The 17,752-nt window shown below is 39.7% G+C and overlaps 1 protein-coding gene across 1 annotated transcript; it reads left to right on the top strand.

The window, feature by feature from the left end:
* The first annotated feature begins 3,682 nt into the window (after positions 1–3,682).
* LOC139953334 (uncharacterized) lies at positions 3,683–16,652 on the top strand. The gene is made up of 9 exons (XM_071952838.1): positions 3,683–4,287; positions 5,943–6,284; positions 11,072–11,211; positions 11,923–12,021; positions 12,188–12,326; positions 12,536–12,595; positions 12,927–13,054; positions 13,353–13,414; positions 13,826–16,652. The coding sequence occupies exons 1-9, from the start codon at positions 4,185–4,187 to the stop codon at positions 13,953–13,955; spliced, it is 1,203 nt and encodes a 400-aa protein (XP_071808939.1). The 5' UTR covers positions 3,683–4,184; the 3' UTR covers positions 13,956–16,652.
* Positions 16,653–17,752: the final 1,100 nt, after the last annotated feature.

Here is a 17,752-nt window from a genome sequence, read left to right as displayed (position 1 = left end):
TATGATGAGCTGAAGTAGTCTGGGTCCCTGTCTTTGTCAGCAAGGACAAAGCCAGGTACCTGCTACTCAGATCCAGTGATTCCATTGGATAAAGACAGGTACCTGCTACTCAGATCCAGTGATTCCATTGGATAAAGACAGGTACCTGCTACTCAGATCCAGTGATTCCATTGGATACAATGATATCATTGTATAAACGTGCAGTGGCCTGAGCTTTCCATAGATTCCCAACCACTACACTCCTTTCAAGTCCGCCATAGAATTTGACTGCGTATCTATATTATGTGAAATGATTGTAGGTCAAAGGCGAATGTGCACGCCGGCGGCCGGCCCCGGTCTCTGGCGTTATTCACGAGCCTCGAAGTACACACAACTCTTGGGGAAGTCTAATCTCCTGCCACATCGGCACCTCAAACGATTCGACTTGTTGGACAAAACTTAACACTTCGATGAATTTCGGTGATAAACATATTTTTTTTCTGTGAATACAGAAAAAAACATCAATCAATTATGTTTTGAAAGTTTTCAAAGAGGATCCGGGTAACACCATCTTTGTGTAAATGATATTCCTACGTAAATAGCTCTTTCGTTTTGTTGTTTTGTTATATTGTAACATGAGAAAGTAGGAAAGAGCAAAGAAGTTAACCGCCAATAAAACAAACACTAACAATAAATACGGAAGGCCCGTGGGGGAGCCCCACAGGCAAAGTACATCAACCTTTCCTATAAGCAATCAGTTGGAACATGATGAACGTCTGTTTTTTCCATTTTTGAAATTTTGTTTATAGATGGGTTGCTAATGACGTCATCAATGTTGTGTAAGATTCATCTTTTTTTGTAGGGCAAGATCGGAACATACAACTTCAGATTCCAGAAAGCTTAAAATAATGTCCCCTTTACAGGCAGTGGATCACTATTGGTAACTACTCTATATAATTATTAGCATAAAACCTTGGGAGAGGTTGATAACATTGTGAGAAACGGCTCCCTCTGAAGTGACGTAGTTTTCGAGAAAGAAGTAATTTTCAACACATTTGATTTCGAGACCTCCGAATAATTAGATGTTGAGTTCTCGAAATCAAGCATCTGAAAGCACACAACTTCGTGTGACCGTGTTTTTCTTTCTTTCATAGTTATCTCGCAACTTCGACGACCGATTGAGCTCAAATTTTCACAAGTTTGTTATTTTATGCATGTGCTGAGATACACCGGGTGAGAACACCGGTCTTTAAAAATTACCAATAGTGTCCAGTGCCTTTAAACTCTTAACAGGGTGAAACTGACACCACTCGGACTCGTTTTAGATACACATTATCTCTTGATTCTGTTCAGCAACGTTCACTGTGTGTTTACGTCGAATGGAAAATAGACCTTCATGTGGTCATCTTTATTTTACTCCATTCCAACTCATTGTAACCAAACTGAGGCTAGACGAAATAATAGTCTGGTGCCATGCGCAGTGAATGTTAGCATTACTGTTAGTGGAAACAGGGAACATGAACAAGATGGTGACAGCATGATAAAGGTCGACAGTGGCATCTGACGAATGGAGACACAAACTTGCCTTCGATGAGTAACATGTGGTAGGCAATGGGCTTCATCCTTTGCCGTTATTGATATTGACATGTATACAACCTCCATTTCCGTTTGGAATACATTTTGTCTTATTTACTCACCACTGTGGTTATTGTGAGTGATGGGAACACTTGATGAGTGAATAACAAGTGTCGGTCGTAATACACACCTCAGGGGTTGGTATTTAAAGGTAATTTCGCGCTCAAATAGGTGAGGTAATTTCTCACTGAATTTTGTATTACTAAGTTTTAACGTATCTTTTTCTTTAACGAATCCTACCGTATGAAGTTGCAAATAAAATGATCCTAACATTTTAAAAAGTAAAGTACTTCAGCTGGAGCATTTTATTGTGCTGTGAAAGCACACAAAACATTAATACACGTTTTTATTTTATTTTAAATATTCTTTTGCAAATTCGATGACCAATAATCCAAAACTTTCACGCAGGTTTGTTATTCTATGCATACAAAATGTGGAGATACACCAAGTGAGAATATTTTTTTGTTACAATTACCAAGCGTGTCCAGCCGTCGATTTCACCATCTTCCTAATTTAGGACTAATTTGCATTTTTAATTTTTTTCATTTGCACTGAACAATTATTGGTTTCTCAAAATAACCTCTCCTCTAATGAGTGCATGTTTGTGTTTTGGTGATCGAATTATACGGGGCTTCGACAAAATAGTTAAACGATTTTCAGGCCTCCAAATTGTCTCATGCTGTTGGGCAATAATTATCTATTGACAAACAAACCATTGTGTAAAACATGTTATCTATTGTCTGAAATAATCCATGGAATGTGGGAGAACTGATTTTGACCCAGAACCGAAGTTCTGGACTTCGGTCGGCTTCCAAAACAAGAATTTGTGAGTATGAGTATATTATGCAAACAAACAAGTCTGCTTAAAGGCGCGGGACTCCGTTGAAAATTGTCAAAGACTAGTATTCTCACTTGGTGTATCTCAACATATGCATACAAAATAACAAACATGTGAACATTTGGGCTCATCAACAGGTCTGATCGCCGAAGTTGCCTGTAAAGACACTGGACACCTTTGGTATCGTCAAAGACCAGTCTTCTAACCTGGTGCATCTCAACATAATGCACAAAATAACAAATCTGTGTAAATTTGAACTCAATTGGTCGTTGAAGTTGCGAGATAGTAATGGAATAAAAAACACCCTTGTCGTACAAGTTGTGTGATTTCAGAGGTCTCGAATTCAATTCAAATAATTATTTGAGTGAGATATTACTTCTACCTCAAAAACTAAACTTCAGTGGGAACCGTTTCTCACAATGTTTTATACTATCAACAGCTCTCCATTGCTCGTTATCAAGTAAGATTGCCTGTTAACAATTATTTGGAGTAATTACCAATAGTGTCCAGTGTCTTTAAATGTTCCTCCCCATACGAGTTACGATACAGGTAAATGATGACATCAGCTTGTACAGGTTAAACCCCACTGTAATCCACTTAAATCACCCCACTCCATTTCACCCCGTCGGAGCCAGACTTCAAAAAGCGCTTATCTAATCCAATGGTGCCAGCCAACAGTCGAGCGTTCAACTCAAAAGAGTATTGCTCACAAAAACTGCTTGGTAATGCTCATTGACTTTCGGGAAATCATCTGCCACACTTCCCTTAAAGGCACTGGCCACGTTGTGATAACAATATTGTCAAAGACAAGTATTCTCACTTGGTTTATTCCATCAATAAGCATAAAATAACAAACCTGTGAAAATTTGGGCTCAATTGGTCATCGAATTTGCAAGAGAATAATGACAGAAAAAACACCCTTGTTGCACAAATTTTCTGTGCTTAGCCGATGTATACAGATGTACATCAAAAGGCTTCAGCTGAAGTCTCCTATCGTTTGACTGAAAAATGTACTTCCTTATCAAAAACTACGTTATTTCAGAGGGAGCCGTTTCTCGCACTGTTTTATACCATTAACAGCTCTCCATTGCTCGCTACCAAAAGTCAGTTTTTGTGCTTTCAATTATATTGAGTGAATAGTGTCCAATGCCTTTAAATACAAGCTCATCGCGAGAGAAGAGACTTGACTGCGTTAATTTGTCAAAAAAAAGTTTCTAAGTGTCCGCTCGTGAAGCCCCTGTGACAGAGATGCTGCCGCCACTCACCGTGCTACACTGACACGCCGGCAAAAGACGGGTCTAGACTTGGTGTCTGCGTCCCTTCATAGAAGGATAAAGGGAGTCTAATTAAGCGGAAAGTCAGCGGTAATGGGCGACCGATCTGGGCAACATTTTTTTTACCCATCCAGCGCAGCTCCGATTTATCAGCCATCAGTGTATCGTCCTCACCGGAGCCTGCAGGGAAGATCCCCCCGTCTCGCCTCGCTCGCTGCTGCCAGATCAACACAACACCACTGGATACACATCGCCACGCCTTTTCATGTTCCATTCTATCTCAATACAGAAACGGAAAACCGTTTCCGTGGGCAGCCACCAGCCGGCACGACGAAAACCGGATGCCGTAAAAATAGCGAGCTTTAAATGTGGAAATACCAGACGGCAAGTTGGCTGAAGTGAAAAGTTTTGTTGTTGACTTTTTCGTGTGGAGATCTCGGGATAAGTTTCTACTAGCTATGGGCACGGCGCGCGACAGACAGGCTACTTTCTCATCATTGCGATGTAGAAGACGCAACCTGTTGTTCATACTCATTGTTATCAGCCAGGCGGTTAGACATGGTAGGTCACTTCACTCCCATTGTTGCTTATCTTCAATTACCGCTTAGTTCAGAGTTAATGATTGATCATTATATCTCTCCCTAAAAAAAACCTAAACACTTCACCGATGATATTATTGTCCCTAATGATGGACCAAATTTCCTTTAAATCTGTATGCAGAAAGTTATGTTTAGATCATTTATTTGCTAAGCCAAATTAAACCACAACAACTGAGTGGGCATCAGTCGTAAAGTTATGGAATGTTGGCTGTTATGGAATGTTTCTTCTAATCTAAGGAAGGTTTGTCTGAGTTAAAGACACAGGTCAACTTTGGTAGTTATCAAAGACCAGTCTTCTCACTTCGTGTATCTCAACATCATGCACAAAATAACAAACCTGTGAAAGTTTGAACATAATTGGTCGTCGAAGTTGCGAGATAATAATGAGAAGAAAAACCCCCCCACCCTTTTCACACGAAGTGGATGCTTTGAGATGCTTGATTTCGGGACCTCAAAATCTAATTCTGAGGTCTGAAATCAAATTCAAATATTTTAGTGATAAATATTAACTTCTTTCTCGAAAACTACGTTACTTCAGAGGAAGTCGTTTCTCACAATGTTTTATACTATCAACACCTCTGCAAATTGCTCGTTACCTTCCAAATAAGTTTTATGCTAACAATTAGTATCCAGTGGCTTTAAAGTTGGTTTATGTGATAAACCAACTTCAGACGGCTGGTTATTAGAACAACGTTAACGTGACGCCATGGAAGAGCCCGTTTAATTACAGCGTTGTACACAAAGTGACAGTCTGCCTAAGTTCCAGTTTCCTGGCTGTATCCGCACCGATGTCAGTGTAAATTGAAGCAATTCTGAGATCATAATTTCCATAGGTCATGAAGTTCATGCAGTAGTTACTATCTCACCTCATGGATCGGTGTGAAGATTAAAGATTTTGAAGTTGACATGAGAGTGCTCATGATACAGATTAGTCATCTGATGTGAGTTAGGGGAGGGGTGCGGCTCAATCCAAGAAATTCTCATTTCAAAAAGGCCGCAAGACAAACATTTCGTCGGTAACAGGCAAATTTCTTACTGCATTTTTTCTTCTTCTCTTTTGGTTATTTTGTAAATGTACAGCTTTAAATCAGTCCGAAATTTTCAAACGAAACATGATTTTAAAACTACACAAAAAGGCATTTATTATCACATTTATACAGGTTGTTAGAGTTGACTTGTTGTTCAATCTCATTTTTAGTGAGCCAACTTCATAGCTATTTTTTTATACAAATTTGAACCACTTCGGATCCGTATTGGCGTGTTGTAGCTTGTGTTGATCACTAGAGTGTGGGTTCGAGTCCCGATTCAATGTGTTCTTTAGCAAGACACTGAACCATGATGGCTTCGTCCTTCGGATGGGACGTAAAGTCGTTGGTCCCGTGTGTTGTGTACGGTGTAACACACGTAAAAGAACAATGCACTTACGTCGAGAAGATATTCACAGCACATTGTAAACCATTACATTGTGCTATGAAAGAATTAGGTCTAATACTTCAATGTAGCACCACATAATAATTATAATATCTTGCTGAAAAATACTGAATGTTGAAGTGCCTAGAGCGTCACCGAGTGACAAATTTGAGCGCCATTTAAGAAGCCATATTATTTGTTTTTAAGGATTTTGTGCTGCATCAACGTACTCATCCTCCAAAACAAGTGAGCAAGTGCCAACAGAACGAGAAAGTCACTCAGCGGTTGACGTAAGGCCCCTGAACATGGACAGTGTGCCCCTGAACCAGAACAATGGACTTCTCAATGAAGAAGACATTACATCTTCAAATCAGGACAATGCACCTGGAAGACCAGAGCAAGAGGAAACGGCTTTTGATTGGCTAGGCGGGAAAAATTCAGAGGAATTGTCCAGTACGGCCGACAACGAAGATCGCCATGGCAACGTGGAGGAGCAAACTAACTCCAAATGCTGCTACAGACAGAGGAAGTTTAGTACAATCGGATTCGGTGGGTATTATTTATTCTTTTAGGTTTTATTTTAATTCTTCGGACATTACAAATATAAATGAAAGAGGCCGTCCTGATAAGGGTAAAAGTAAAAAAAAAAAAAAAAAAATACTTTCATCAAAAAAGATGTGCACTCCCAGTCCTTGCTCATAAAAGGTGTAACAATTCATTTACTATAAAAATCAATTTATTTTAACTTGGGATTCGAAAAGTAGGGTTTGAAACTTAATTTGCATGATGGAAGTAAATAACTTGGAGAAAAATTTGATTCAAAACATAAATAATAAATAACTAAGAGATGTGTGCGGTAACTAAAAGTAAAACTTGTTTATTCAAGCCAGGAAAAGCCGTTGACAATTACTGGTATTGGAGACCTATACAAAAAAATTATCTAAAATGTTTGGTTAATTGGAGACGTTATACTTCGTTCTCCAGTCAGTCATAGATTATTATTTTGTAGCCGTCGTCAAAATAAAGGGCGAAACAGGTGGTCAAAAAAAAAAAAAACAACAACAACAAAACAACATTTTGTTCAACAATAACGTTGACCTTTTTTAAAAAAGATTTCTTTTGACTTTGACTCATTCGATTTTCAACCCTTTGGTTCTGCTAAGGAATAATCTTCTTTTGGGTGAGCATAAAATTAAGAAACGACTTTGAGTTTTGATCAGCCGGAGGTCCTTTAACCGCCAGTTATGTATTGTGGCGCCGCCACAGGTTCAGCTACATTTGTTTTTGTGTAGCGGCAATTCGAACTCATCAGTAATAGTGCAAGGCGCCCTCTGTCTGTCTGCCTCAGACATCTTTTTCTGAAGTAGCACAACTTCCTGTTTGCGGAGTCTGATAACGAGCAAGACTTTTGGACAAGTCGTTAATGGTCTGTCGCGGTGAGAACGTAGAGTTGTCTTGGTGGCGTAATAAAAGGAACACGTTGCCTTGGATCGGTCGAGTTGGTCTTTGAAAAGCGTTTGTAGCCGTTTGTTATAAAATGCATATTGTTAGAATGATGATTTAAAAGTAGAATACAATAATCAACACAAACTTGCCTTGAAATTGCGTGGCTTTCCTTTTACTTTGCGAACTAACACGGTCGGCCATTTATGGAAGTCAAAAATTTGACTCCCATAAATGGCCGACCGTGTTATTCGACGAGGTTAAAGGAAAACCACGAAATTTCGAGTGATACTTGTGTGGATCATTATATTCTACTTTTGAAATATCTTTCTAATCATATGCATTTTATATCAAACGGTTGCAAACGCTTTTCAAAGACCAACTCGACCGATCCAAGGCAACATTTCCTTTTAAAATGATTCAGGTTTCCGCGATCGAATACTACTCTCGCGAGATCACTGCTCTCGCGCGAAGCTGCTGGCTGCCGACTGCTCCTTCTCCATCAGACTGCACAGGACCAGTAGTCTCGCGGGGGCCAGCTGCAGTCTGACTCCAATTCCTTATGTAGGTCGAGAGATGTGTTTTGCAACAGTCCGACAATAATTCAGCATCTCGTTATCTCGTAAATAGTGTATTTAAAGGCACTGGGGTCGATTTCACAAAGAGTTAGGACTAGTCCTAACTGAGGACTAGTCCTAGGAGATATATAAATTGCATGGCTAGTCCTAAGTTCGGACGAGTAACTGGTCCTAACTCGAAATAAGACTAGTCCTAACTCTTTGTGAATCCACCCCTGGACACGTCTGGATTGACAAAGACCAGTCTTCTCTCTCGCTTGGTGTATTTCAAAATATGCACGAAATAACACGTATGAAAACTTGAACTCAATTGGTCATCGAAGTTGCGAGAGGATAGTGGAAAAAAAAAACACCCTTGTCGCACTGAGTTGTGTGCTTTCAGATGCATGAATTCGAGGCCTCAGCCGAGGTCTCGAATTAAATTCAAATATATTTTTAGTGAGAAATTACTTCTTTCTCAGAAACTACGTTACTTCAGAGGGAGCCGTTTCTCACAATGTTTTATACTCTTAACAGCTCTCCATTGCTCGTTACCAGGTAACTATTAATGCTTACAACTATTTTTGAGTAATTACCGATAGTGTCCAGTGCCTTTAACACACCCGATGTCCTCCAACTCTTGGGTTCATACAGGTGGTTTAATGCAGGAAAAGTTAACGACAAAAATGTCAAAAAACAGGTGTGTGGCTATTTGTAAGGTTATATAAATTGGTTTATACAGTAAATGGGTAATATTCTTTATGGCTTTGACTGGGAGTGTGGACTCAAGGGAGTATGTCGTTAAGCTACCATGAATCTAATATACAAGAGGTCATACGGGACTTGATCACCCATATTGTAGGTAAACTATTGGTCTACATGGATGCTTTTTTATTTATTTAATTATTTATTAATTTATTTGCTAAATTGTTTATTTCCATATTATTTTTTGTTTAATTTAAAAATAAGATTGCAATTTAAAAAAAAAAACAATTCTATGTGTAATATTTTTTAATTGTATTTTATCTTGTCGTATTTCATGTTTTACTTTTATATTTTTTTCGATAGTTTTTTATATGAGGTCTTTTTTTTAATTTTTATTTTATTTATTATTTTGTTAAGGTGGGGTGGACGGGTGAGTTTAACACATCATTGGTCATAAATTTAACCATACTTGCATCTAGTTTTCGTATCACATCAAAATGGAAACATGAGTGTTTGTGACAAACCCCTCTGGGGACCGGGAGGGGTAACATTTCTCAAGAAAATTATGGGTGCAAGCTTTCCGACTACAAATCGGGAAAAGATACTTTGTTATCAATCCTTACCAAAATTTATTTTCTGCTATAAAGGTAATGTCAGGTTTGGATTTGAACTAACCGATTGAGTAAATGTCAACGCACTTGAAAGACCCTCTAAACTTATGTTTACTTGGAAAGTTGTGACCAAAACAACTTAACCTTTAAAAATAACTGTTTTCTCATCACAGTTTTGAGATTGTGACCTGGGTGATGTAAACATACGTCACATACTCAATGATTACTTCTCCACACACGGAACACGTTTTGTAATTGTCAAAGACCAGGGCCCAATTTCACGGCTCTGCTTACCGTAAGCACAGAATCGGCGCTTACCGAAGCAGGGAATTCTGTGCTTACGGCAAGGGTATTTCACGGGTTAGCGGCGAATTTGGGCTTCTGCGCGTTGCGTAACTAGGCATTCTACGCTTATAAGGCTAGCGCAGAAATTCGGCGCTTGCACGTAAGCGGAGAATCACGATCGTAAGCGCAGAATTCGGCGGTAAGCAGAGCCATGAAATTGGGCCCAGTATTCTCACTTGGAGTATCCCAACATATTATACACAAATCAGTGAAAATTTTGACTTCAATATTGTCCGAATCATTGAATAAGTTCATCTGGATTGTTGATAGCCGGTTTCTTTCTTCAAATCCAAAAATAATGTAGAACGGTAACTTATACATATGATTTTAGTTAGTTTCGTTTCATTTCAAAGCTGCGAGTTTTAAACTTCTCATAAATTATAAAATGAATACTAACAAGTAGCATTTGAATACCACTATAAATAGTATAGTGTACAGTTCAGAGTTAAAGGGAAAACATACTTCTTGTTTTCTGCAGATGTTTTTTCTTTTCAAGGGTGGATTAACGTCCGAAAAATTCCAGCTTATCACCGAATGCTTTGAGTCCTCATTGTGACGTTCTGTCCCAATACACGGTTAACTCCATGCATCAAACCAACAACTCGTATTGTACACGTTGGTACACGTACTGTTCAACCCCCTCGATCCTTTGTACGAGAACGGCGCCGCCATCGAGGCGTGAAACGGCTTTTATGATCGGCAATTAAAAAGAAAAATCCTCCGGAGGAGGAATAACAAAATAAACCCCTCAGTTTTTATCTGAATTACATTCCAATGTAGGCTCTCTTGTACCTGTGTAACAGGGAAAACAAGGATGAAAGGGGCACTGTACTATCGGTCAGATGTGTGTTCTTGCGATAGTTAATAATTCGACAACGGTAAACAGAATTTTGCTCAGAACAGAATTAACCAAAGATGCTTATCAGTGTTGGTTAATGAATTCAGACGTTTACATTTTGAGAGACCAAAACGAGACCTTGAACGGGAAAGTGCATGGAATTGTTAACCTTCCTCCGTGATCGAACAGATTGGTTTACTTGAGTTATGATATTTTACCAAGCTCCCGTTTTGCCAGGTCATTTCAAACACATCCTTGTATTTGTATTGGCACACATTTATTTCATTGCATGTATATCATCAATACATGTATATTTACACATTTTACAAAGTTTGTTCATTATACTCAAAATATGAGTAGCTTACAGTATTACATAGTATCTTAGGATATGAAAGTTCACAATGATTTAGATAAATAGTTATAAGTAGATTTAGTTATAAAGTAGGACTACACTCAAATTAGGTAAAGGCCCGGCAACACAGTCCCCGATAACGAGAACGAAAACGAAAACGAAAACGAGAACGATAAAACCCACGCCCTCGATTGGTTGGGTAATTGGTTGGCGTGGGCGTATTCTGCGTGAAGCAATTTAACCAATCGAGAGCGTAAGTATTTTAATTTAAAAAAATGGGAGAGCGAGTTTGACGAAAGTATCTGCAACAAAAGTGTTTCAGAGACACTAGGTGGCAGCAGACTTACTAGTTGTAATAACTCTATTAGCCTGAACGTCTGACGTCATTCTTTGAGGCTCGTTATCCTTGTGGATAAAGACAGGGGCCCAGTCTATAACTCTATAAAGCCAATAATAGTAAAGATATTGTTTTACCCCCTCATTAGATACAGCGGCCAGACGGCCAATAAGGAAAGACGTCGGTCGATGTAGAAGAACGTACTTGACTGAACCTTCTGCCAAGAATCCAACTTCAAGTGTCAGGGATGAATTCAAGAGGACTCGGCGACAAGAACCTCTGACTCAGGTGGGTCAAGGTTAGGGTCAGAGTAAATAGAGTCAGGATCGAATTGTGTGGTCGAGGTCAAAGTGAAGGGCTTGGGTCAAGGTTTATAGGGCAATAGTACAGACAGGGTAAGAGTTTAGAGTCGGGATCAAACTGCATGGTCGAGGTCAAAGTAAAGGATTAGGGTCAGGGTCAGAGAACAGAGTCAAGATCAGACTGCATGGTCGAGGTCAAACTGAAATATTAGGGTCAGAGAACTGAGTCAGGATCAGACTGCATGGTCGAGGTCAAAGTGAAAGATTAGGGTCAGGGTCAGAGAACAGAGTCAAGATCAGACTGCATGGTCGAGGTCAAAGTGAAAGATAAGGGTCAGGGCCAGAGAACAGAGTCGGGATCAGACGGCATGGTAGAGGTCAAAGTGAAAGATTAGGGCCAGGACCAGAGAACAGAGTCAGGATCAGACTGCATGGTAGAGGTCAAAGTGAAAGATTAGGGTCAGCGTCAGAGACAAGAGTCAGGATCAGACTGCATGGTCGAGGTCAAAGTGAAAGTCAAAATACTTCCTGCTTAAGCAGTTCATTAAACTTGGTCCCTGGTAACTGGTAGTTCCGGCAAATCAGCCCCTCTGTCACCCAAACGAAAGAAACCCTACGCTCATGAGACTTATGACAGTTCTCATTCGAGGGTTCATTATAGTTTTACCTTAGTCTCTTTCTCATTTTCTCCATCCAGTGTGATCAACCGTGTAATGATGGCAACTCATGTTTACCGACGAGAATACTGCTTGAACAGAGTCTATACGCAAACACATGGACCTCAACCGATTATGAGGTAAGCCACCAATATCGTGAAAACAATTGGACGGTTCCGAAAACCAAAGGTTTCTTACTGCCTTTGAGGTAAAAACAGAGAACTCTGCATCATGTACGATGTGCTGTGTATAGATAAGCTTTTGTCAAACTTTAAATTTCTCATGACTGTATAATTACTGTCGCAGGTTGTGGAGGATTGCCAGTGCGTACCCAGGGTGCACCCATGTGAAAGGATGCCACTATTTAAAGTTTTCCATCACAACACGCCGTACGAGACCACAATCGATGTTGGAGAATGCAGGGGTAGATGCTTCGCAGGGTCAGGTATGTTCACAGCATGTTCGTTCACCTGAAGGGGATGGCACCAGGGCACTTGCCCACAAGCCCCACCCCTGTTGCCCCACCCCGGTTGCCCCACCCCGGTTGCCCCCCATTTGGAATATTTACTTTTGAGATAATTTATCATTTTCAGTGTGTTTGTTCTTACACTTGGACACGTGTGTGTCCCCCCCCCCCCTTTTATTCTTTTACAGATTCTGATTTGGAGTGTCGGGCAATCCAGAACAAAACAGAAACAGTGCTTGGTCCGAATGGTACGTAATCTGAAATCTTAACCATTTATCTAAACTTTTTTTTTGTGTACAAAAGCCGTACAGCCGGGGACATTGTATCAGAACATAGCTGTATAATGATGCTGGTTAATACAATGGGAATGTATGTACTGACAGCGGCCCACTACAGCCCACATGAAGTTGAATACAGACCGATTCAGCAGTCTTATCAAACTGAACACCGGCGTGCAGGTATGAAATCGGATTCATAAGTGCGGCAAATCTCTGATAGAGTACACGATTACTATGAAATCCTCAAAATTATATTATGTATTGAAAAAATGGTTGTTTTTCTCTGTTCATTCGGCAACAGGTCACGAATGTGTAGAAGTTGTCACCAGTTGCGCATGTGCCGAAAGCTGCTACCGTGCGAGTCACATGGTTTCTTTCTATATCATCAAACACAACGAAACGACAGGCGAACCCTACGAGACAGTTCAGGTGAGACTGGGCGGGAAAGGAGGGAGGGGGTGTCTGGTTTGAAATACCACCATAGACCCGCTTGAATTGGCCGCCATCTTTGATGAAACGTACACGCGTGAAAGGCTATCATTGGCTGAGAGTCGTGCGCAGTACACGCATGCACTTTTCCCATTGTTTTATGGGAGTCAATGACGCCATGTGATCCACATATATAGTGAAAACATAGAGCTATATATATTGACTAGAACGCTAACTTGTGTTGTTTATTTAACACATAAAATAGCAAACAGTTTTAAGTATAATTTTTTTCCCGCAGGAAATGGATGTTGGAAAATGCGTTGGCGGTTGTGTCGATAGGAAGGGCGTCTGTATTCGAAAGTGAGTAAAACAGTTTTGTTAATACTTATTAGTTTTAATTTGTTGTAGATTTGTTGTTAATTTATTTGTTCATTTAATAATGGTTAAAATAAATATATTCTAGGGTATATAGGTAAGATGTCTGCCCCCCCCCCCCCATCTAAACCAATGGTCCAGGTTTCATGCTTATTTGTTCATATTAAACGTTGACACCATTTATGGGTGTTGTCATTTATACGATACCCACAATAATTGAATGCTGCATCGTTGTACTTTAATGACACTTATTTTTGCCAAAACATGTTATTTTAACAACATTTATGATGGTCGTTTTGATTCTCTCTTCGCCATCATGCTGAGTGTCTTAAAACAATCATGGTTAATATTCTACAAAGACTTATTTGCATTGTTTTATTTGCTTCTATTTTTCAGCACAAACTGCGCTGCCATTCTGCTTCCAAACACCCACTGTTCACCCAAGGAGTATGTCCCACACACCTTCCTGACGAGAGATCGCGAGAACTTGACTGTGCACGTGGTAAACGAATGCAGGTGCTTCTGAGTACAACGAGGTTTAACGGGATTTACAATTTCCAACTATGTGTCTAGGACAATGGTGTCATTTTTGCTCATGAGATTTTTTCCCGCCAAACTTTATATGGTGCTTTGCTGGAATTGGTCTGACTAATGTTGATGAGTTTGATTATGTAATCTTTCACTCCATGCAGTGGTGACTCTTGTATATAATTATGTTAATATAATGATTAACCACACCAATAAGAAGAGCTTACAGCTGTCCCGTATGAAGGAACTTTTATCCATCCACGTATATGGAACAATGGTGCCAAGACTTGGAGCCCCTTTCAAGTGAATGCTATCAAGCCTGATACTTCAGGTGGGAGGCAACGAGTGCAGTTGCCTCCAGCCCCACTGGTCATTGCCTTCCTTGAAATGCTCCGGTAGAAGTTTACAATTTCCTCACAGGGTGCCCTTTACCCATGCGAACATGCCCTGATGCCCTTTCTTGAATGAAGCATATATGCTTTGGAAGGTGACTGAAAAGAAGAACTTTAAAACTGGGTCCTAAACCCAACGAGGTCAGTCTTAACCATGTGCAGTGGGAAGATATACAACAGGGGAAGATGTACAACACTGACCGTGAGAGACTTTTAAAAGATTTTAACCTGTACCCACTGGAGGTTACACGAATGAGCAGAGATTTGATGGAGGTCTTCAGGATATACTAAAGACACTTGACACTATTGGTAGTTGTCAAAGACCAGTCTTCTCACCTGGTGTATCTCAACATAATGCACAAAATAACAAACCTGTGAAAATTTGAGCTCAAATTGGTCGTTGAAGTTGCGAGATAATAGTGAAAGAAAAAACACCCTTGTCACACGAAGTTGTGTGCTTTCAGGCTTGTATTCGAGAGACCACAAAATCTAATTCTGAGGTCTCGAAATCAAATTTGTGGAAAATTACTTACCAAGTAAAGTTTTATGCTAACAATTTTTTGAGTAATTGCCAGTAGTGTCCGCTGCCTTTAAATTGCCTGAAAGACATCCGACTAGCAGTAGAGCCTTTTCACAACGCACAAAGCACAAGCACAAAAAGGGACAGTCAACACACGACTTCCAACTGTTGAAAAAAGACACCACAATCAGGGACTTAATTTAAGGACAATCTTCATCTCCCTCTCCTGTTGAGTTAAGGAATGTTCTTCCCGAAAATGTTTGTGTAGTGTAAAAACAACCAAGAAGATCAAAGAAAATATTGACAAGTTCTTAGAACTGTCACTTTATCAAAAATCTGACTCAGCTCATAGTAATTGTATTGTAATAAGAATTGTAAAAGATGTGTACATAGGTTTATACTAATCAAGTGTAAAAGGGTTATTAAAGCCGCCATTAAATATTATAATCATGTACAAACTATGCCATAAAGACAACAAGTTTACGTGTGTGTGTTTCAGACGTGGAGAGTCCATCATGTTGCGTCTGTTTATTAAAACAGCACTGTGTAATCTGAAATATTGTTTGATCATTTGCATTTATTTGTGATCTGTGCCCATTGAACTTAAAAGCAGGATACACCTTTGGTAATGTCAAAGACCATTATTCTCATCACTTGTTGTATTGAGCATAATCATACAATAACAAGCTTGTGAAAATAATATGGGCTCAACTTAATTGGTAATCGAAGTTTCAAGAAGATAATGAAAGAAAAAAAAAACTCGTTGCGTAGAGAACCATCGGTTCTTTTCGGAACCACCCCAACTCATTAGAGATAGTCATGGTGTTACCGCAAACCTTTCCATATTAAGCACAGTAGTTTTGCGTATCATTATGGTTGCCAGCCAACATTTAATTAAGTTTACATTATTTTTGCTTAGCAAAGAATTTTGTGAAGCCGATTTTTCTGCTAAAAACAGCTTTATGAAATTGATAAAGGAATTTTCGATAAAGCAGTCCTGTGTTATTGTACAGCACATCCCCTTCCAGGGGTTGGTGAAGAGCGGTTATCGATACGGCGCGCTGCCCACCCATGGGAGAGGGGTTGCGGTTCAGTGACGTCACTACACACCTGGTTAAAGTGTTCACGCGGTAAAAATGACAAAATTGCGTGCTGCGTGTCGTGGTCACGAAACGTCAGTTAGCCGAAGAATAAGTCTAATAACAGGTGTCGCCACCGGAGACAGTCGCAAACCCCCGATGGTGAATCACTTTAGAACATCTAAATTTGTATCAAAATAGACGTGGGTGGAAAGCAAAGAAACATCCATCCATTTCCCCAATAATCATCAAACTGTATTAAAGGCAGTGGACACTTTACGTAATAACTCAAAATAATTGTAAGCATAAAAACTTACTTGGTAACGATCAATGGAGAGCTGTTGATAGTTAAACACTTTTTGAGAAACGGCTCCCTCTGAAGTAATGTATAGTGTTCGAGAAAGAAGTGATTTTCCACTAAAATATTTTAATTTGATTTATAGACCTCAGAATTAGATTTTTGAGGTCTCGAAATCAAGCATCTGAAAGCACACAACTTCGTGTGATAAGGGTGTTTTTCTACCATTATTATCTCGCTACTTCGATGACCGATTGAGCTCAAATTTTCACAGGTTTGTTATTTTATGCATATATTGAGATACACCAAGTGAGATACTGGTCTTTGACAATTACCAAAGGTGTCCAGTGTCTTTAATGTGGGCGTTTGTTGTTGGTTTTTCTGCTTACACAGTAATCGGTGTAACATCAGGGTGTCATGAAACAAAACTCAATTATTAAAAGAGTCTGGATGATTAATTACGCCTGTATTACAACTAACAATAAAAGCATGTCAAACTTGTTTGCGTTTGAAAAATAATATGAGCCGGCTTGCTTTGAAATTCATTTTATTTTTAAAATATCAAGTAATAAACCACAAGGGAAACTTGGCGACGTTTAATTGACTTGGCGATGAATCCCAATTTCCCACGAGTGGGATCTGAACCTACGACCCCGGATGAACGGGCCGGTGCTCTACCAACTAAGCGATCAAGCCATGTGCCTAATTTCATAGTGCTTACTTTTGTGAAATCTTTGACCCTAGGTTTGGGAGAAACAAAGATTGACACTCTGGTCAATGTTAGTAAGTTAACAGATTGGAACGTAAAAATGATGGAGATCTTCGCTTGGAAATGAAAACTTTATCGTTCAATTCATGGCCAAAAACAGCGCAGTTGTTTTTTATATTATGGCCCATGATGTCCCATTTAGTTGTGGAAAGATTTCTCGGAAACTGGTTTGCACTCGTTCACATCAGCAAACAAAACCGGGCCTCCCTCCACCACCTCCCCCCACCACCTCCCCCCTCCCCTTCCACCGACCATGGACACAGGTGGAATCTTGGTCCTACCTGTCCGTGACCAAACAGGTACGATTAGGCCTTCTCGGAAGCGCTTTATTAATTAGCACTTTCTCGATTATAAGTTCACTTGGATGAATCCTCTGTTGTTATCGAAGATAAAAAGGCACCTCATGGAATTCTCTTCCATGCTTCATTTTATTGTTTTGTTCTCATCTTGCCGAATTTGACACGATAGGGGAATGTGTACAGAACGGATTCTATCCTTGGGATCTGTGGGTTAGAAACAAATGAACAGTCCACAACTGTTAATACGTGACCAGCATAAAGATGGAGCAGTCAGCAGAGAATGCAAAAAAAAAAGAAGACGAAGATTCATGGCATGCCGATTCGGCCAAAATAAAAACTAGTGGCGATCTGAAAACGTCAACCGATTCAATTAAGGGTTTTCTCTTTATTTCCTTCCTCCATGCTCTATGGTTGCATCTTGTATCAATGTATATGGTT

The sequence above is a fragment of the Asterias amurensis genome, chromosome 21 (genome assembly GCF_032118995.1).
Source record: "Asterias amurensis chromosome 21, ASM3211899v1".
NCBI lineage: Eukaryota > Metazoa > Echinodermata > Asteroidea > Forcipulatida > Asteriidae > Asterias > Asterias amurensis.
The sequence above is the reverse complement of the archived record's forward strand: the minus strand, read 5'-3'. Positions and strand labels throughout refer to the sequence as shown.

Coding starts and splice junctions, on each gene's coding strand:
- LOC139953334 (XM_071952838.1), top strand. CDS start 4,185: ATGGGCACGGCGCGCGACAGACAGGCTACTTTCTCATCATTGCGATGT. Junction 11,212..11,922: donor GACAAGAACCTCTGACTCAG/GTGGGTCAAGGT, acceptor TTCTCCATCCAG/TGTGATCAACCGTGTAATGA. Junction 12,022..12,187: donor GGACCTCAACCGATTATGAG/GTAAGCCACCAA, acceptor TTACTGTCGCAG/GTTGTGGAGGATTGCCAGTG.